The sequence below is a fragment of the Salarias fasciatus genome, chromosome 2, assembly GCF_902148845.1.
Source record: "Salarias fasciatus chromosome 2, fSalaFa1.1, whole genome shotgun sequence".
In the NCBI taxonomy this organism is placed as follows: domain Eukaryota; kingdom Metazoa; phylum Chordata; class Actinopteri; order Blenniiformes; family Blenniidae; genus Salarias; species Salarias fasciatus.
This window is the reverse complement of record NC_043746.1, coordinates 5,340,693-5,359,245: the sequence shown is the minus strand read 5'-3', so window position 1 is coordinate 5,359,245 and position 18,553 is coordinate 5,340,693. Positions and strand designations below refer to the sequence as shown.

The following is an 18,553-nucleotide window of genomic DNA, read 5'->3' as shown; positions in this document are numbered from 1 at the left end:
GGGCGCAGACGCTTTGCGGCGCGGTGATGAAAACGGGCCAGAATTCAGACGTGAAGAGGTTGTGATTCGAACTCCTCAACTCCGGGAAGCAACATTTATCTGCTTAACAGTCAACTTTCTGCTCAGAAAATGACTTTTCTTTCTTTCTTTTTTTAACCAAACACTCCGAGGCATCTCAGTCTCCTCAAGCTTTATCACCAGCCAGCACCTACAGGGATGGAAAAGAAAGGATCTGTGATGCTACTCAGGCAGATACCAGCCTGTTAAAGACCCACAGTGCACTGCGGCTATTAACTGAAATCACTGTCCAAATCCTGCATCTCCGTAATGTGGGCTGACTGCTGTGCCGGCTACAGAGCGGGACCGCCACGCCAGTACAGGAGGAAACTTCTCTTCTCAAATGACAAACTCAGTTTTAACAGTCAGATTCAATGGAGGGATCCCAGGGTAGTGCTCATAAAAATAACACAAAGAATACTAAAAAGCCAACTCCGAATCCCAAGAGGAGGAGTTTAAATCTTCCCGGAGTTAAAGCTGCATGAAGGCGGCTTCATGACTCGACACGGTGCCGGCGGAGCTGCCTCCGACCTGTGGAGGGACTGACGGCCGTGCCTCCGTCAGATTATCATTTAGGTTAGTTGGCTGTGTCATACCACTTAATTGGGTGCAATGCAGTGATAGTGGGCAGCAGAAAGCAGCTGGTCTATAGCGCCCCCCACTGGTGTCCACGCAAGGAGACGACTCACTGATGAGAAAATCAATAAATGGGTGGAAGGAGTGATTCATCTGCTTCATTCAAGCAAAAGTATAAATGAAAAAGTTCTCAAATGGATAAGAGTGAAACGGTAGGCATATTCAAAGGCAAATCTGCATCCTGAGCATCTGGGATTTGGGGATCTTGCTCTGAATAACACAGTCGCCATACAAACCTGTGTTGGCATTGGCTTTATCAAAGCTCCAGTAACAAAAAATACAAATCTTGTCTAATGACTTCCCCGCAGGTTGGATAAATGATGGCTGTGCAGCTGGTTCATTGTGTTTTCGTAGCTGAGCTTCTGACTTCAGGGTCAGGAGGACCAGCGGCTGAAGGCTGGAAGCCACCGTGACTTGTTTTGGAGACCAGCTGCAGTGTGACGCTGTGCCAACACTGTGCAGTCTGTCAGTACAGTTTATAACACTTCCTCAACCTTAGCACAAAGAGCAGTTACAAATCGTTAGTTTTTTTGTTTTTTCAGTGTTGCAGAGGGTAAATGAGGGAGAATATGAAGTATTCCAATTATTCATTGGGCCAAAAGCAGAAGGTGCGGCGCTTTAAATCCACAGTAACTGCCAAGTCCTGTGAAAAGTGATTAACTGGACGTCGTGCAGGACTGCGGATGAACCTGTGTGTGCGCTCGCCGAGCCCACAAATCAAACGTACACATTTCTGGACAGCTCAGGAAGGGCTATATTCCTTTTTTTTTCGCCCCTCCGTCTCATACATCTCTGCTGCGACATAAACCCTTCATGTGTGCTTCTAAATCAGGTTTCAGAGTTTTCTCTACGGCCACGTGTCTTCTTCCTTCCCAACAAAAAATCTTATTTATCAAAAAAAAAAAAAAAACAGGCTGTTTTTCCTGCGCTGTCTTCTAAGCTCCCTTCCCTTCAATCATCAGTGCGTCCTCCTCTAAACCCCTGGATTAAAGAGAAACATCTGTCTTGCGGCGCTGCAGCCCCTCACCCGCGCTCATGCACGTGACAACCAGCAGCACCTCAGTGAAACCAGCAGAGAGACCCACCGCAACCTCACTCAGGAGGAACAAACACAAAAGAGAAACTGTCACGTTTGTCATCTTTCATGTTGGTGACTGGGCGGTTGGCACTCCAGCCTTGCAAAGCAGAGTTTGCATGTTCTCCCTAGGCCTACACGGGTCTTAACTGTGTCTGTCCATGGCTGCCTCAGTTTTCCCACTCGGGCTGGTCATTTGTGATTGGAAATTCTGAGCCGTTATTATTATTTTCACCAACAAACTGAGCTCACCTGAATGTGTCGCTTGTAAATGAAGTGTGAGAGCTGCCAGCCGGAGTGAGAGACCCTCCGCTGGAGTGTTACATGTGTCTGTCACACGTTATGATGTCTGGGAAGAAAATTCCTCTTAAACCTTGTTTTTATTTTGTGCGCTGAGATAATTCTTTGTCTTGCTGGTCCTGTGTCCACCCATGAGGATCATTAAAGCCGTTTCTGATTTTAGGCTGAGCGACGACAGTTTGTGAGGCAAAACCAACACGGCAACATACACGGACTGCTGAAAGCTTCAATGAGAAGGAACAGTTTTTTAGACAGGGAGGGAAAACAAGAAGAATCCAACAGAGTACAGGAGGCAGACATAATAATAGGATGATATGTGAAAGCTGGACGTTGCCAGAAATCCAGCCGTTTGTTTTCTTTATGGATTATTTTATGGCTGAGATTAGCAGGCCAGTCTGCTTTCTGTCTATGAAGACTAAATGCAAGGTGTCCAGTCGGATGAGGCTTTGCTGCGGTCTGTGTTTGTGAGCCTCTGCATCCCGGTGCTTTCTAACACTCATCCCGTCCGCTGTCAGCCGCCTCACGCTCTCTGCTCCCCTCGCTAACCCTCACTCTGCTGAGTCGGCGCTCTCTCCGCTGCCATCCCGCCCGTCCGAGAGCATCCGTCAGCTGTCACCCGGGACGCTTCCGTCCACACTGTATCTTCGGCTCTCTGGTCCGCCTGGATTGAGCTTCGGCTCCGGTCTTCCTCTGCTTGATGCTGTCAGCACATCCCCGCTCCTCCTCGCCGCTACAGCATGCTGCCAGCTGTCCCGCGCCCCGACACCGAGCTCTTGGCTTCACCTGACAACTAATATCAGACATGTTTCCCTCAGCTCAGCCCAGCATGGTTGTTTTTTTATTGATCTATGCAACACCACTGACAACAGCGCCGAGTCTCCCCCGGTCAGGCCGCAGACGTGGCGAGGTGCAGCTCAAGCTGCTGTCATGAGAGGCGCACACGACGCCGCTGCAATTCCCTCCTGGCGCCGCTTCCAAAAATACTCTCATCAGCGAGACACATCATCACAATGTGACAACACACCGCGTTTTCTCACTTTTCTGAATTCTCACAGTCAAATCTATTTTCAGGTGAGCGGATGGAAACTTCCAGCCCGTTTCTTCTCTGACACGTCGTTCCGGGTTCGCTTGGTCGGGGTCTCTCTGTGCCACTGCGTGGGCGCTCGGATGCTTGTCGGGTTGACTGGTGGCTCGAAATTGGCCGTAGGTTGGACTGAGCGTGAAGGATTGTGTGTCGGAGTGTGTTAGCCCGGTGATGGAGCGGTGACAGGTCGCAGTGGAGCCTGTCATTAAACTAATATCAGCTGTGATAGGCTCAAGTTCCCTGTGACCTTCTGCTGCAGTGGCTCCGAACCTCTTCTCCATGGAGACCGCCATATTGCTTCTAATAAAGACTGTGGAGCTCTGCTCGGATCTCTGCTTTGACAAAACATCACAGTGAAGTCAAACACTGGCTGAAACAAATACTCTCACCAAAATGAAAAGCAGAGCCCTTCAAAATAGAAACAGATAGTAGCTTACCCTGCCTGCAGATTATAGAAAGTGTCTTAATTTGGATTTCTTTGACATCGTCAGAGAAAACACAGCCGTGGAGTTCCCCGGAAGGGGTCGCAGACCTCAGGTTGGGAACTACTGCACGGATGAATTCACTCTTTTATTTATAAGTGTCACCCGATCTCCCTGGAAGTGATCATTAACGGGGAAGGGCAGCATCGCGCAGCGTGGAGAGCATGTTGTTCAGGTTGCTGATGGTTCAATGCCCCATCTCACCCTGTGCATATCTCAAACTGTCCTTGGGCAGGACAGAAAACCAGTGTGTGTGTGTGTGTGTGAGACTGTGATCAATGTAAAGCACTTTGAGATGCCTGACGTGTTAAAAGCACTCTATAAAATTAAGACCATGACATTTTTGTACTTAAAATTTACATTCAATGACATTGTTGGCTCCATTCTCCTCGTTTACATTCCTATGTGTTTAATATTTCTCCTTTATTGTCCCTTTATTTAGCTTTCACTGGCTCTCATTTACTGTTTTCCTATTCTAATTTACTTTCACTTTTCTGCTGTCTTTTTGAACAGTTCCATCCATGTCATGGTATTGATCACGGTGCCCTTATTGGCCACTGAGCAGCTGCTTGTTATGCTATCAACCAATCAAAAAGCAGCATCCCAGTACAGTTGGGTGTGTAAGGAGCCACACAGGGGCTGCATTGAGTCTCACACTCGCCTTTTGGGTACGAATCCAGGCCAGGGCCTTTCTGTAGGGAGTTTGCATGTTCACTGTGAATTGACTGGCAACATGTGCAGAGTGTAGTCTGCCTCCACCCACAGTGAGCTGGGTTTGGCTCCAGCACCTCATGACCCTAACCAGGACAGAAGTATGGATGGGTGAATATGATCCATGGACATGTTCAAGACGACTGGTTGAAGGCTAAAGTGAGCATCAGACTGGGAATGAAATGTGTTTTGAGGTACCGCACAGCAGTTCTCTGGTGTAAGATGCCCCGCTGAAGGGTTGAAAACAACAGAAAGACAACAGGCACTCCAACATACAAGCAAGAAGTATGTAAATATGGACACTAAAAGATGAAAACACTGGTTGAACTTGGTAGAAACTACAATTTTTTTTGTGGTTTAAACACCAAAGTCTACCTGAGGGCTGCTGATCATGTTGTCCCTTCTCTGAGCACAGTGTACCGTCCTGTGATGATACCCTCCATCAGGACTGTCTTCTATACCACATACGTGTATGCCTCTATCGTCAAAGAGTTTCAGTCAACATAGCCTCCGTTGGATGTGTTGCAGTTGGCATTTCAATTCATATATGTGCAGCTGACAAATCTGCAGCACCTGCAGAATACCTTTATTTCAATTTGGAGCAAAATCTCTAAATAATCTCTGAGAGCCCACTGTGCTGAACTGAAGCCAGCTCTGAGGGGAAACGGAGCAGTCCTTCAAGTAAAGTGGATCTCAGCAAGAAGAGCTGATCTCGGGGCTGAGAGCCAGAGAACAACACTATAACTCAGGTATTAAAGTGTGAGACGGGCCTTCCCTGCAGAGCAGCAGGGAGTTCAACGGGAGCACAGCAGGACGTATTTAAGAATCAGCAATGATTTTCTTTCTCCCCTTTAGATTCTGAGAGAGCATCCTAATAAAAAGGAATAAGTGGAGGGTAAATCTTTTATTTATTATGACTGAAACAAACATTTTATAAATGATTTTCTTTTGCCACCAGTGTAGACAAATTCAAATGATAAAACAAGCTTTCATCCAAAACCAGAAGTGTAACTGCTGCAGAGGATGTATAAAGACGTACAAGATATTTCAAATTAAATCCAACTCGAAATTTCAGTGTCCACAAATTTGAAGTATTACATAAGAATTGCACAATGTGAAAACTGTACTTCTGTGTTTGTAAATGTACATTTTTTTCATGTTTTGTGGAAACTATTGAATGAATGTTTATTATTATACTTCTATCAACTAAAAAAGTTGGAAAACTTTTTTTAAAAGGTATATATTTATTCAGGTCAGGAATTATTAATATTTTATTCTGTGATCTGCCAATGTTTCATTCTATTAATATTCAATTTTTTGTGGTGTAGCTGCAAAGAATCACCTACTGGGATTAAAAAAAATCTACTATATCTTAAAGAAACTAGAATATATTCAGAAGTGTAGTTGTATATAGATTGTTATGCTGTCGCTTTACCGATTCAGTCCACTCCATAATAAATTTTTACTGCATATTTTATTAATTGAAATGCACATTTGGTCTGTAAACAGCCCCCAAACTCACTCTGACATTCCTGCACCTTCCCACAACCCTCCTCCTCTGACAGTAAGTGCAGAGCAAACAGAGGAGTCAGCTCTCACATCATGACACAGTACCTTGATCCTCGGCATGGTGACTGTCGGGGGTCTTGCCTTGGCCACAAAGCTCTGCGATGAGCCCTTCTCCACCAGGTGTCTGGTGTAGGGCATGTACATGCGACCACTGGGTCCCAACACAAAGTCCTCCCTGAGGGCGTCCACCAACATGATGACCACCCTCTTGAACAGGGGCTGGGGCAGCCGGGACGAGTTGGGGGCGCTGCCTGGGAAAGCAGGAGTAGACGTTAGGAGAGGAGGGGGGGAGGGGGGCAGATGATGCTGAGAGAGGTTAATGATGCTGTTAGAGGGGTAAGATGGTGCAGATGATGCTGTGGGGTGGGGGGGCAGATGATGCTGTGAGGGCGTAGATGGTGCAGATGATGATATTAGAGGGGCAGATGATGCTATGACAGGGGCAGATAATGCTATGAGAGGGGCATGAGCTCACCTGCCAGCGGCTCCTTGGGCTGATCTGACAGACTGCTCTTGGACGAGAAGGAGGACTTGACAGGTACGGGGAAGAAGCCCCGCAGGAAGAGGGCGATCCCGACCACCTCGAAGATCAAAATGAACGAGGCGAAGACAGACGAGCGGACTTTCATGGTGTTTGACCTGCAGACGCTTTAAGAAAAGAATAGACTCAACATAGTAAGTTGTAAGCTAACAGCCGACGTGACGCTTTCTGCTCAGTTTCACGCGGATATCGGCTCTAAGTGGAGTCCATGGCGTCTCGTTTCAGATCGACTCACTGGCAGAAGACCTGTCTGACACCAACTAGTCTCGGTAGTGATATATGTTTGTCCGTAACAAGGACTAAAAACACCGGTAGCAGGTGGCGCGCTAACCATTCATAGCAACTTCCGTGTTGTGATAATGAAACTACGGGTCGCGGGTAGGGCCAAAAATAAGAGATGCGTTTAATCCCCTTTCAATAGAAATCACTGTTACGGTGCTTGAATGATACTCGATTAAAAGAAAAAGCAATCCACAGGAGTATTTAAAAAAAAAAAGTTACTTTTCACCCACATGTCACTGATTGGAGGTTTTTAATTCACCTTTATAGAAATCTATATTCAACTAGATGTTTTTAAACTTTTTTGGGATGTCGTGGACGTCCACATTAGAATGGAACAGAATAGATTGCTTTATTAATCCCACAAAAAAGTTCTTTGGAGTGTTGCTTCACACAGAAAAGAACACAGAATAAATAGAATAGAAATTAAAAATCAATAAGACTGAATAAAAATGAAGTAAGTAAAATTAAATATTAATATATACAAGGCTAAGTCATAACTGGTATATGCATGAAAGAATGGAACTAGCAGGAAAACATAGCAAACTCTATTTCCAAGAGGAGTTATAGTGTCCTATTGCTACATGAAGGAAGGTGCTCTGTCCATGTTTTGGTGATATGAGTCTGTGGCTGAATGTGCTCCTGCTGTTGACCAGGACAGGGCGTGCTCCAGGTGAGCTGATTGGGGTCAAGGGTCCTGCTCAGGGACACACAGTGTTCTTAGTACTGATTTTAGTAAACCTCCATCATCTATTTCCATACTTTGTTTAAACATATAGGTTTTGTTAGGTAACTAACTGCATCTTCTGTATTATGACTGCTTCACAAAGATCTTAATGAATGTACTTTATTTTTAAAGCGGTTATGTCATCTATTATGCCAAATGCAGATCAGAATAATAGACTTCTGATGAATGTGAAGAAGGAACCACCTGAAATGCAGCACAGACATGGCATCACGATTCTAAAATACAAGGACAATCGGTAGGCTGAATCTGCTCTGAGATGAAATTGTGATAGGTTTTTTTGAGAAAAGGGGATCAATAAATTTCATTTGCGTCATGTGTCACGCACAGTTCCTGTCACCCCACGCAAACCTCTCAGTGAGATTTCACAGCATACGCAGCAAAAGATCCATCGCCTGGAGGTGCGGGACAAACTGCCACAGGACATCTTTCCTCCCTGTGGCTATTGGACTCTTCAACAGACCCTGCAGAGCAGAGGAGACTCCTCACGCAATGACTTTCTTCTTATACAGTACACCAAAATCCATAGTGAAATTGTGACATTTAGTATTTCACATTGAATTGCTCACATGTATCGTGTGATTGCAGTGTGAATGCAATACTGTATTGATACTTGTATCAATTAGCAGAAAAAAATAAATATTGCTGTTCTGTTTCACTAAAGACAGCAAAATAGTTTTATGTGTGTCACGTAAGTGCTTTAAAATAACAAACATAGGAAACAAAGAATGCCAAAAATGAACCAAACAGAAAAAGCTTGATATTTGTGGATATGAGGAAAGCTCTGATACATCTAAAGGTTGACCTGATAAAAGAATAACTGAAACGTGTTTGTCATCTGCAGAGTTATAATGTTGTCATTCAGGATTGGAGGAAGTGGAGACATGTAGATGTTAAACAGCAGTGGGCCCAGGACAAATGCTTGAGGAACTCTGTGTGTAAAGTCCACCACAAACACGTCGCCATCTGTCAGATAGGATGTGCTGAGCCAGAGGTGGCCACCCACTGCTCCAGCTGTTATAGTGTTATGTAAAGATTCATCAAAATAAAAAATAGTAAAATTAAATTAAAACTAGCGTTCAGACATTTGTCGAAAAAGAGCTTAAATATAGTTCTGAAAGGTTATGAACGAGTTTTATGAGCCAGAAAGCTATGTGACTGTTGCTCAGCGCTCTGTTAAAGCTTCAGTCATACAGTGTGAAAGAATGTTTTAGCATGAAGGTTTTAGTTTTGCAAACACATTTCTGCTAAGTGTTTGACAAAAATGCTTCAAAATGACTTTTAAGCTGAGTGTTAAACTCTGGCGTCTGCACAGGGAAGACGAGGGTGGAGGAAAATATTCTCCTGCAGATAAAACTGTAAAATGTTAGTTTAACTGATTTCTGCAGGCACTTTCAGCTTGTTGCAGCCTGACACGATTTAGGAATAACAACAAACAGGACCAGCAGAAATTACCTGCTTATAAATGTCATTTTGCACTCGAGAGAATCAATTGCTACCGAGAGTTTAACTTCTTAAGTTCGTCTGAAAATGGAGCTTTTCATTGCCTGCATGAATGTCAGAAGCAACCGTATTGGCTTTGTTTTATTGCTTTTTGAAACTGATTTCTGAAATGTCAGGTTAAAATACTGTCTTCATCCATCTTGTACTGCATTTTCCTCTGTTCAGGATCTTCTTGAGGGCTTATTGCTTTATGCTTATTGATAAACTCAAGTTTATTAATGAGCATAACAAGCTAAATTTTATAAAGAAAGGCTGCAGAGTCATCTTTAAATGATATAGAAAACACTAAAGCATCAAAAATAGCCACAAATATGCAGATTTATCTATAAACTCAGAGCTTCTCTTCAGTCTCGGTGGGAGACGAGGCTGTAAAATCCTCCAGGAAGACAATGGATGCTGTGTTAACTCAGGCTTATTAAAGTTCAGGTTTAATCATCCTCCATTGTCCTGATTAATGTGCTGGAGAGTCAGTGTCATTAATGCGACCTGAGCTTTTCTCGATGTGGCCTGAAAGATCAAGGACACCAATCCTGCGCGTTTTCTCTCCAGCCAGAGGGGCTCCCAGGCTTTGGATGCTTTGCACTCTGCTGAGGTGCAACCTGTCAAAAAAAGAAAGAAAAAGTGTCCTTCCTCTCTTTCACTGCAGCAGAATGCCACTTAGTCCCTGAATCAGATTTGCTTTAATTTGCCAGGACAGCACTCAGGGACAATGAGATCCTTTCATTAAGCAGCTCCGACTGAGGGGGACGCTCTGCAGCGCTGCATGATTTAAGCCTGACATTAATGGGACCTGAGGCTGATGGAGTCTGATTGGAAATTATCCGGGGAGGGAATTAATTTCCGCTCTGCTGTGGTGCAGTGTTTGAGCTGCTGCCGCCCCCTAGTGGAGAGACCCCGGACTGCACGCATCCGGTCAGTCCATCTCCCTGCTCCATCAAAACAGTGAAAATATTATAAATAACCCAGAAATACACGAAAAGTACAAGTTCAAGCATATGTAAGTGCTTTCAGTGAGTCATACTAAGGTACTTGTTGGTTCAAATCATGCAAATGAAAAAGAACATCGATGCATACCAGCTGGTAGTTTATCATTTACAGAAATTTAGTGAGAACTTAATCTGATTTAGAGGCTGCTTGATTTTCAAACAGCTAAATGTGTAAAATTCTGGCCTGTATTGTAGTATAAAATGTATTTTATTACAGGTAAATGACTCAAAATTGTGTAATATATTGACTTTAATTACTGAAATATCCCTAAATGACCCTTTTACTGAGTGGGGTATTGCATTTGGAGGGCTGAAACCAGCTGAACGCTGCCAGGGATGTTTGTCTTTCACACAGTCACAGAACAAACTCATTTTGAGATCGTTTCATTTACGGGTGGAAATTCACTGCCCTGCATTGGAATGCATGTTTGTAACTGATCTGAAACCGTGTTACTTCCTCTCTCAAGTGGAGTTTTCACAACACATTTCTCCCAGAAATCTTCAGATTTAATCCTTCTTCAGAGATTTGGATTCAACTAAAGCATTTGTTTTTAATCAATGAGACCAGAGCCGCTGAATGGGTGAATGTCGGCATATTCAGGCACCAGAACTTTGGGGTAAAATGAGGATTAAGCTCGCTGATGGAGGGTTTCATCCTCACACACTTTAAAAAAAGAAACCAGAATCTACACTTTATTATTTAATACATACTTTAATGTTGCCTTGATGGCGTCACAGTTCATTTGTCTTTCCTCTTCAGGACACTGATAAAAGCGTCTTTGGGCACGTCGATGTTTCCGATCCGCCTCATCTTCTTCTTGCCCTCGGCCTGTTTCTTCAGCAGCTTCATCTTTCGTGTTATATCCCCTCCGTACTGTCAGACAAACAGAACACAATCAAATCCAGACGTCTGCGGCAGATTTTGACAGCAGACGACTTAAAAGACAGGACAAATAGACAGACTTACACATTTTGCCAGAACATTCTTCCTGTAGGCTTTAATCCTGGAAGAAACACGCGGCTCGTAAATGCCTGAATCTGTATTTTCTCGGCTCAGTTTGCATTTTGTACGCACGTTTCTCTGGCGAGGATTTTGCTTCCGATGGCGGCCTGCACGGCGATCTCAAACATCTGTCTGGGGATGGAGTCCTTGAGTCGCTCGCACATGGCCTTCCCCGTCCTGTACGCTCGCTCCCTGTCAGGAAAACAAGAAAGCTTTTCTATTGATTGTCCTCATTATGCAAACACCCAAAAACTTCCCTGTCAACAGAAGTAGCTTTAATTTTCTCATCTAAACCTCGAAACTGGAATATATATATATATATATATATATATATATATATAACAATAGTTGGTTTTCCTTCCACCAAACGCTTCTCGACCACGTGTGGCGTCTCCACTCGAGGGACGGCATCTCGCCGGGTCCCCGAGTGACCGGTACATTAAACACAGGTCTGCCGCGCGTCGCCGCTTTTCCTCCCTCAGCTTCCTCCCTCACCTCGTCGCAGGCAGAACCAAGTCCTCGTCCGCGGTGTGAAGCGGCGCCGGCTGCCAACAGGCCAATCTCCTAACGTTATCCACAGCGCTGAATGCATTTCATGCTCCGCGGGTTCGGAGTAATTACAACAATAATGAAGGAGCGCAGACTGTAACCTTGACAGCTACAATAACAATGAATCTGCTGTGACAGAGGAGGGAGAGCGGCTCCCTGCATCACGCCTCCGCGCACACACTCACACGATCAGTGCTGGGCGTGCAGCCGGCGCTGCGTTTCAGCCTACCTGTGCACGATCGTGGTGAGTTCCTCCACAGAACGGCCGTTCAGCAGGATGTCCATCTTCACCAGATCGGCGGTCTGGTAGCCGGCGTTCTCATAGTCAAAGCTGTCAACAGGAAACGATGTGGGAGTTTAAAAAGAAACACAGAAATGAGTAGATATGTGACACTCCAAGGGTTAAAGGTCACCTGGCATATCCCGAGGACATGGACTTGAGCACGTCGTAGAAATCCACAACGATTTCATTCAAAGGGAAGAGATACTTCATCATGACCCGCTGGTCGTCGATGTAGATCATGTTCTTCTGGACCGCCCTGCGGTTCTGCAACAGTCAGCCATCAGTCAGTCAGGGTGTCAGGACGGAGGGAAACAGGGTGGAGACGCTCCTCCAAGTTACAGAGGCAGCTGTGGATCCCAGCTGGCATCAGCTGAAGCTACCAAAAGGTAAGCTGGAATTCCTGGTTAAAACCTGAGAAGGTGCAGGGAGAACATGCAAACTCCACAGCAGGATGTTCCCCACTACAGCGCCGCTCCGCCACACACTGCACCTGATCCGACCGTTTCTCTTCTGTCGTATGTTTGTCTGCTGTTCTCTTCTTGCTGGAGGTAATGATGCTAACAGCTGCATCGCTAACTTTATAACTAAAACGGATTATTTTTTACCCTTTTCTTCCTTATGAACCTTATCTTAAAAGTAAAACAACTAAATCTAATAAAGATGACTGAACTTCAAATTTTTTCCCACAACAAATAAACTGTCTGCTTTTCTAATTTGGGCGACCACTGCCCCAAATTCAATGTACATGATCTTTGATCTCCATCTTATTTCACTCATTTTCCTTGTTTTGTTCTAATCTTTTGGGAACTTGTGATATATTGCTCTGTGACTTTACACATTCAGAAAAGAAACAAGTACGCCAGTAGGAAAGAGCGTGAGTGTGTCTGGTGTTCTGTCTCTGTGGGTCTGTGATGAAGAGAGATGGATGGATGGATGGATGGATGGATGGATGGATGGATGGATGGATGGATGGACGGACAGAGTCTCTCACCAAGCAGAGAGTCATGATCTTCCCGGTGTACTCGTCTGGAGCCAGGATGGTCCCCAGCACCATGGGCTCCAGGTACTCCGACACCTGCGACCGGTCAGGGAACTGAGCCGGGTTGACGATGGTGATCTCCTCACTGCCGTGCTCCTGTGAGCACAAGAGAGACGTGGAATCTTCCTTTGAATCAAATCTTAAAAGAAACATTTGTACTGGAATTCAAAACGGCTTCAGAAGCTTGGTGGTGTAACGGCGTTTTCTGAAATGTAGGAGGAAACTGTTCTTACATTAACAACAACACTCTGTTACCCAGCAGCACTCTGAAACAAACCAAGATCCCGGATCGGTCATCGACTCCGAGCTGAAACTTTGCCGAGCGTCTGAGACCGCCGTCGGGGCCGAGCGGCAGATTTACGAGCGGACGCGGCTCTTACCTTGATGAGTTTGGCGGAGGAGAGCACGGCCCTGTAGGGCACGGTGGGCGCCGTCACGATGACGGAGGCGTTGTACTCCTGCTCCAGCCTCTGATTGAACACCTCCATATGGAGGAGGCCCAGGAACCCGAGCCTGTGGGGGGGGGAGGGCGACAGGTGCGCCAGGTTTATAAACCATCTCCATTTTAATCACAAAGAGTCTCTCTGGAAAAGAGTCAACAGACACTAAAACTCAGGGCTTTTTAGCAAAGTCTCTCACTTCCAGAACAACATGAAGCACGGCCAGTAACAACATCAAACCCACATTATCCGGATCCTTTTATGACCCCTGATGATAAACTCTCTCTCACTTGGCCGCCGGCGCCGAATGAAGAAGTTGGAATTCACATCACAGGTGTCTGAAGGTTGCATGTGTTTTTTTTTCTCTCACAGCCAGAAAACACTATTTTAATTCTCTTCATCGGGGATCTGAATGGAGTTTAAATGTGTTTCCTCCACAATCAGCTGAGTGTGGCATTGAAAGGAAAGATGAATTAATGAATCTAAGAATTAAATCTAGCTTAAAACAGTTTCTAACTTCAAACGGCGTCAGTCCATCCCTGATCTGCTGGAATAGGACGATCCACATTAACAGAGCGGACTTGGTTTGTTTTGCAGATGGACTAAAATGTTGGACTGAGCTGCTTTGGTTCAAAACTTCAAATCAGAAGGCAACAAATTCATAGATTTAGGTGTTTGAGGGTTTTCTAGAGCACAAGAGAAAGTCAGATTAATGTGTTCTGTAAGAAATGCGGCATTTACTGGCATCAATTGGATTAGGAAAAAAACAAGTGGCATTTTGTAAATTCTAGGAACTCAAGGCCAACAAATCTCTCTATCCAGGTAAATTTAAACTGCAGGTTCTGTTTTCTCTGCGGTGCTCCGCTCATCGCTGCCGACCTCCACCCTGCTCCCAGGGCCAGGCTGCTGTCTCTCTGCACCGTGACGCTGGAGTCGTTCAGCGTCAGCCTATCGATGGCGCTGCGAAGGCCGGGATACTCCGACTGGTCCACTGGATACATGCCTGAGGAAGAACACGGAAAAAAAACATTTACATGGAAAGCAGCGGCCGCACCAATATTTCAGATCAGCTCGTTAAAAAAGCTCGTAGTTTGTATCTGGAGGCAGGAGGAGCGTCTCACCAGCGAACACCATGGCTTTGGCCGGTTTGAACCCCGGCAGCGGCTCCACCGGCTGCTCCTGGAGGTACAGAGTGTCGCCAATCTGAGCTTCTTTCACGTCCTTCATCCCGGCGATGATGTAGCCCACCTGGCCCGCAAACCTGCACCAGAACAAACGCTTCGAATAAACAAGGAACAGCTGCTTCTTTGAAGGCTGCACAATATATTCTGACCTTATTTGCAACATCCGCATTATAGTGTGACTAAACTATGTCCCCATTCTCTTTCTAGTTTTTACGCTTTATAAAGCTGTATTCCACCGTTCGTTCTGTAAATCCCTGTGAGGTTCGTCAGTAGAAGCGAGGCGGCGGAATAGCGGATGAAAGCTGCTCACAGCCGCTGTGTCGGGTGCTCGTCTGGCCGCAGCAGGCCCAGCTCGTTGACCTCGTAGGTCTTGTTGAGATGCGCCGACACGATTCTGTCCCCTTTTCTGACCCGGCCTCCGAACACGGCGATGTTTGCCACCACTCCTCGATAGTGGTCGAAATTGGAGTCGAACACCAGGGCTTTGAAGGGGTGGTCGGGACTGGCCACGGGCCTGCAGAGACAAAGACACAGAGGACGGACAACAAAATCACCCTCTGACCGCAGCCGACCCGACGTGACCCGAATGAGGAAATGAGAGCCGTCTTACGGGGGGATCCTGTCCACCACCGCCTGGAGGACTTTCTCCACGTTCGTTCCCAGTTTAGCTGAAATCTGACGGCATAAAGAAACACTCCTCAGAAACGCAGTGAATGATGGAGTCGAGAGACGCTGGCGTGTCTCCTGCCTCACCCGGATGCACTCCTCTGCAGGGATATCAAACACCTTCTCAATCTGGGACTCGGCTCGCTCTGGATCGGCGTTTTTCAGATCAATCTGAGGAGGAAGGACACGGAGTTGCTGCCTCAATGAGGGGAAGGAGCTCAGGTGGAGCTCTGCGGGTCTGACCGTACCTTATTGATGACTGGAATGATCGCCAGCTGGGCTTCAAACGCCAGGTAGAAGTTAGCGACCGTCTGAGCCTGGATGCCCTTCGCACGACAAGCAGACGTTAGCGGAAGCGTCACGCGCAGGAATAACTGACGGAGAAAACGCCGTCCGGTACCTGATTCGCATCCACAATCAGCAGGACGCCCTGACATGCCGAAATCGAACGGGACACCTCGTAGCTGAAGTCGACGTGACCCTGCGGGGAGGAAAGACACGAGCAAGAAGGACTCTGACTCTGCAGCCGTGCAACAGAGGTGACACTCTGTCAAACATCTCAGATTACAAACTGAGTTTTTTAGGATTCTATGACCAGAAGCTGAGCTGCTGAGTGAAAAGTGAGGACGCCTTGACGCTGTACCGGCGTGTCGATGAGGTTCAGGAGGTACTGCTCTCCCTGGTGGCTGTAAAACAGCGAGGCCGTCTGGGCCTTCACCGTTATCCCTCGCTCGCGCTCCACCTGCAGCTTGTCCAGCACCTGCTTGTTCTTCTCCGTCTTTGCAATGGCACCTGTCCACGAGAAGACCAGAACGGAACCTGACCGGCTGAAACCAGCTGGAACTGATGTGGATCTACTGTCAGCAGCAGCACACACTCCCTCTGCACCTCATTAGGACACCGCTATTAACACCTGCTTCTTATGTGTTACAATATAAACCTGTCGTGAAGGAATGTGTGAAAGAATGCGATTTGTGTATTTAAAGGGGGGGAGTCCTCCACACAGTGAGATGTGGTTTACAGTGAGTTTATGCCCACCAGTCAGCTCCAGCAGCCTGTCAGCCAAAGTGCTTTTTCCATGGTCTATATGGGCGATGATGCAGAAATTCCTGATCCTGTCCACAGGGAACTTGGACAGGTCAACAGTGTCCTTAAAAGCAACAAGGGGGGGGGGGGGGGGAAAGAGAGAGACTGAATGGGAAGCAGACAGCAGGGCTGTCTCCTCCTCTCTCTGGTGGGTTTTCATGCTACCTTGTCGGGCTGGCTGCTCATCCTCCTGATGCTGCTGGAGATCACGGGCAGGGTTTTCATCCAGCGGTGTCTGAACACAAAGGTTCCGCTCTGCATCTTCCTCCTGCACAGCTTGAACTGCAGCACTCTCCTCAGCAGAGACAGAGACATGCTTTCTGCTGCACGAAGACAGGACGGCGGGTAAAGGTTAGCTAGCCGCAGCTAGCTGCGGAGGACGTTTATCAAACAAACATGGCAGAAACAACACGGAGACTCCTGAGGCGTCAGAGGACCGTTGGGGGGATGTCCTCGACACAAAACACACGCAACTTAAACACAAATACTCCCGTAGTAACCTGCTGCATGAGTTCTCAGGGAGCTGACATTTTCGGCGACATATTAGCCGCGTGGCATTCTGGGAAATGCAGTGCGGGTTTTTACAGTCAGAGATGATGCACTTCAACAAGATGATGCCTCCGCAGTGACTTCCGGTTTCATGAAGCAGGGGAAATCAAACAAGCAAAAAACGACTTAAAGTTTTTAATGTTTTCAATTGAAAAAGCACGACTTGCTTTTGTTCTATAATATTAAGATTTAAAAAAATGAAAAGAAAAAGATAAAGCCTTGTTTCAGTGCGCAGAAATCTACAATGTTAGCTTAGAATTATCGTAATGCATTTATTAAATAATAAATACTAAAGATAATGTGGGTTTTTCTTTTTACAAAAATCTAATTCAGTAATTATATTAAGATAGACTAAGCAAATTACAAATTACACATCCCCTCACAAAATGGACATCTTGCAAAATTATAGTGCAGTCTCTTCACACACATACAGACATGTCTCGATTCACATGCATTGATTCACAGAATTCAGATGAGTCTTGCAGACGTCTCATGAAGCACATCTTTTCTGTCTTCACTATAAAAAAATTCAGTCTCTCTAAATGTAGAGGGTTTGCCATTTCTCATGTCCAAATATTGTGTGTGGTTATTAGTTTCCACATTTGCAAAACGAAATTCTTCACAACCACAGGAATAATGGAACTTAGCTGCAGTTAAAGTGCCAGTAGGTGGGGAAGAGGGAAGAGGGAAACGTCTGCCGTTCATCTGAGGACCTCAGTGGGGCTGAATTGTCTTGCTGACAAGTCAGAATCATGAATTTTACCAAGTGATAACTCAAACTCTATAATCTGCTGTTATTCCAAGCACGGATTTGTATCTTTAAAAAATATTATATAGATACATATACGTAAACATAAGTATAAAAACAAGCATACAAGTAGACATGAAATAAATAGGTTGAGCAGACTGGTGGGGGGCATCATCACATCTCACTACTATCTTGGGAAGCATCTTGCAGCAGGAAGTCCCGCCCACTCAGTCTGTCAGATGGAGGATAAAAATGGATATCAGTTGCTATGACGACGAAGCAGCCTCCTGCACTAGAATAGATTACTGTTTCTAGTCTTTGTGCAACCAGAGATAATAAGCTCCTGTTAGCCTCAGTTTCTGCCTGTCATGTGTCTGTGTCGTGAGATTTCCTGTCCAAAGTGAGGATTTTCTGTTGATTGAAGGGATCCTGTCCTCCTGGCACATGTCAGTGTTTAAAAATGTCTGACAGGTCACCATCATGCCTCATGTGAAGACAGCGCCTCATTCCTCAAAGACCCAGTTGTTGCTCTCAGTAAGGGAAAAAAAGAAGCTTTATTTTTAAAGCTTTCTGGAATGAAAAATTGATGAGTGGGTGGAAGCAGGGCAGGCACATTGTAAGAAATGAATAGAAAACATGCAAAATGATCAGAATACAGGCAAAATGAGAGTTGAGAGAGAAGGTGAATGACGGAGTTGGCTTTTAAAAACAATCCAGATCGAGTCTTTGAGGAACCTGAACGTTTACTGAAAACAAAGTTGTGACTGAAGCTCAGCCAGCAGAGCAAACGTCTGACGTGCACACAGTTCAGAGACGTACACGCTCAGGTGTTTACCTTCATCTTTCTCATTTACAAAACGGTCCTGTCACCAGGTCCCTGGAAATGTCAGCAGCTCCAGTTCTGTCTGTTTTTGTGGCTCCAGCTTTGTTGTCACGGGTTTCCAGAGAGGAGGAGGGCTCAGGTGCGGCTGACAGCTTCAAGGCGGACGCCATCAGAGAGGTCACCGGCAGGGTCCCGGAAAACCATCAGCAGAGGGA

General features: G+C 45.8%; 2 protein-coding genes across 3 annotated transcripts in view; both read right to left on the bottom strand.

Annotated features, from left to right (window-relative positions):
- Window positions 1-6,830, bottom strand: part of LOC115402247 (GPI ethanolamine phosphate transferase 2-like) — a 68,578-nt gene extending 61,748 nt beyond the window's left edge. Inside the window, exons 1-2 of the mRNA XM_030110763.1 lie at window positions 6,390-6,830; window positions 5,960-6,165 (exon numbers count right to left, since the gene is read on the bottom strand). Of these exons, the coding sequence (XP_029966623.1) occupies window positions 5,960-6,165; window positions 6,390-6,543 (360 nt within the window). The 5' untranslated portion in view covers window positions 6,544-6,830. The remainder of the gene's footprint in view (window positions 1-5,959; window positions 6,166-6,389) is intronic.
- Window positions 6,831-9,473: 2,643 nt separating this feature from the next.
- On the bottom strand, window positions 9,474-16,779 carry LOC115402256 (translation factor Guf1, mitochondrial-like). 2 transcript variants are annotated; one of them, XM_030110781.1, is made up of 18 exons: window positions 16,384-16,779; window positions 16,171-16,282; window positions 15,776-15,924; window positions 15,533-15,613; window positions 15,381-15,458; window positions 15,220-15,303; window positions 15,077-15,141; window positions 14,777-14,980; window positions 14,404-14,543; window positions 14,162-14,285; window positions 13,223-13,355; window positions 12,795-12,938; window positions 11,934-12,067; window positions 11,750-11,851; window positions 11,044-11,163; window positions 10,936-10,972; window positions 10,680-10,842; window positions 9,474-9,581 (listed from the first exon to the last, which is right to left on the bottom strand). In XM_030110781.1, exons 1-17 carry the CDS (start codon window positions 16,531-16,533, stop codon window positions 10,708-10,710), a joined length of 1,992 nt encoding a protein of 663 aa, XP_029966641.1. In that variant the 5' UTR covers window positions 16,534-16,779; the 3' UTR covers window positions 9,474-9,581; window positions 10,680-10,707. The 2 variants fall into 2 exon arrangements, with proteins under 2 accessions (XP_029966641.1, XP_029966633.1); XM_030110773.1 differs by lacking the exon at window positions 9,474-9,581 and having other exon boundaries at window positions 10,656-10,842.
- Between the last annotated feature and the right edge of the window lie 1,774 nt (window positions 16,780-18,553).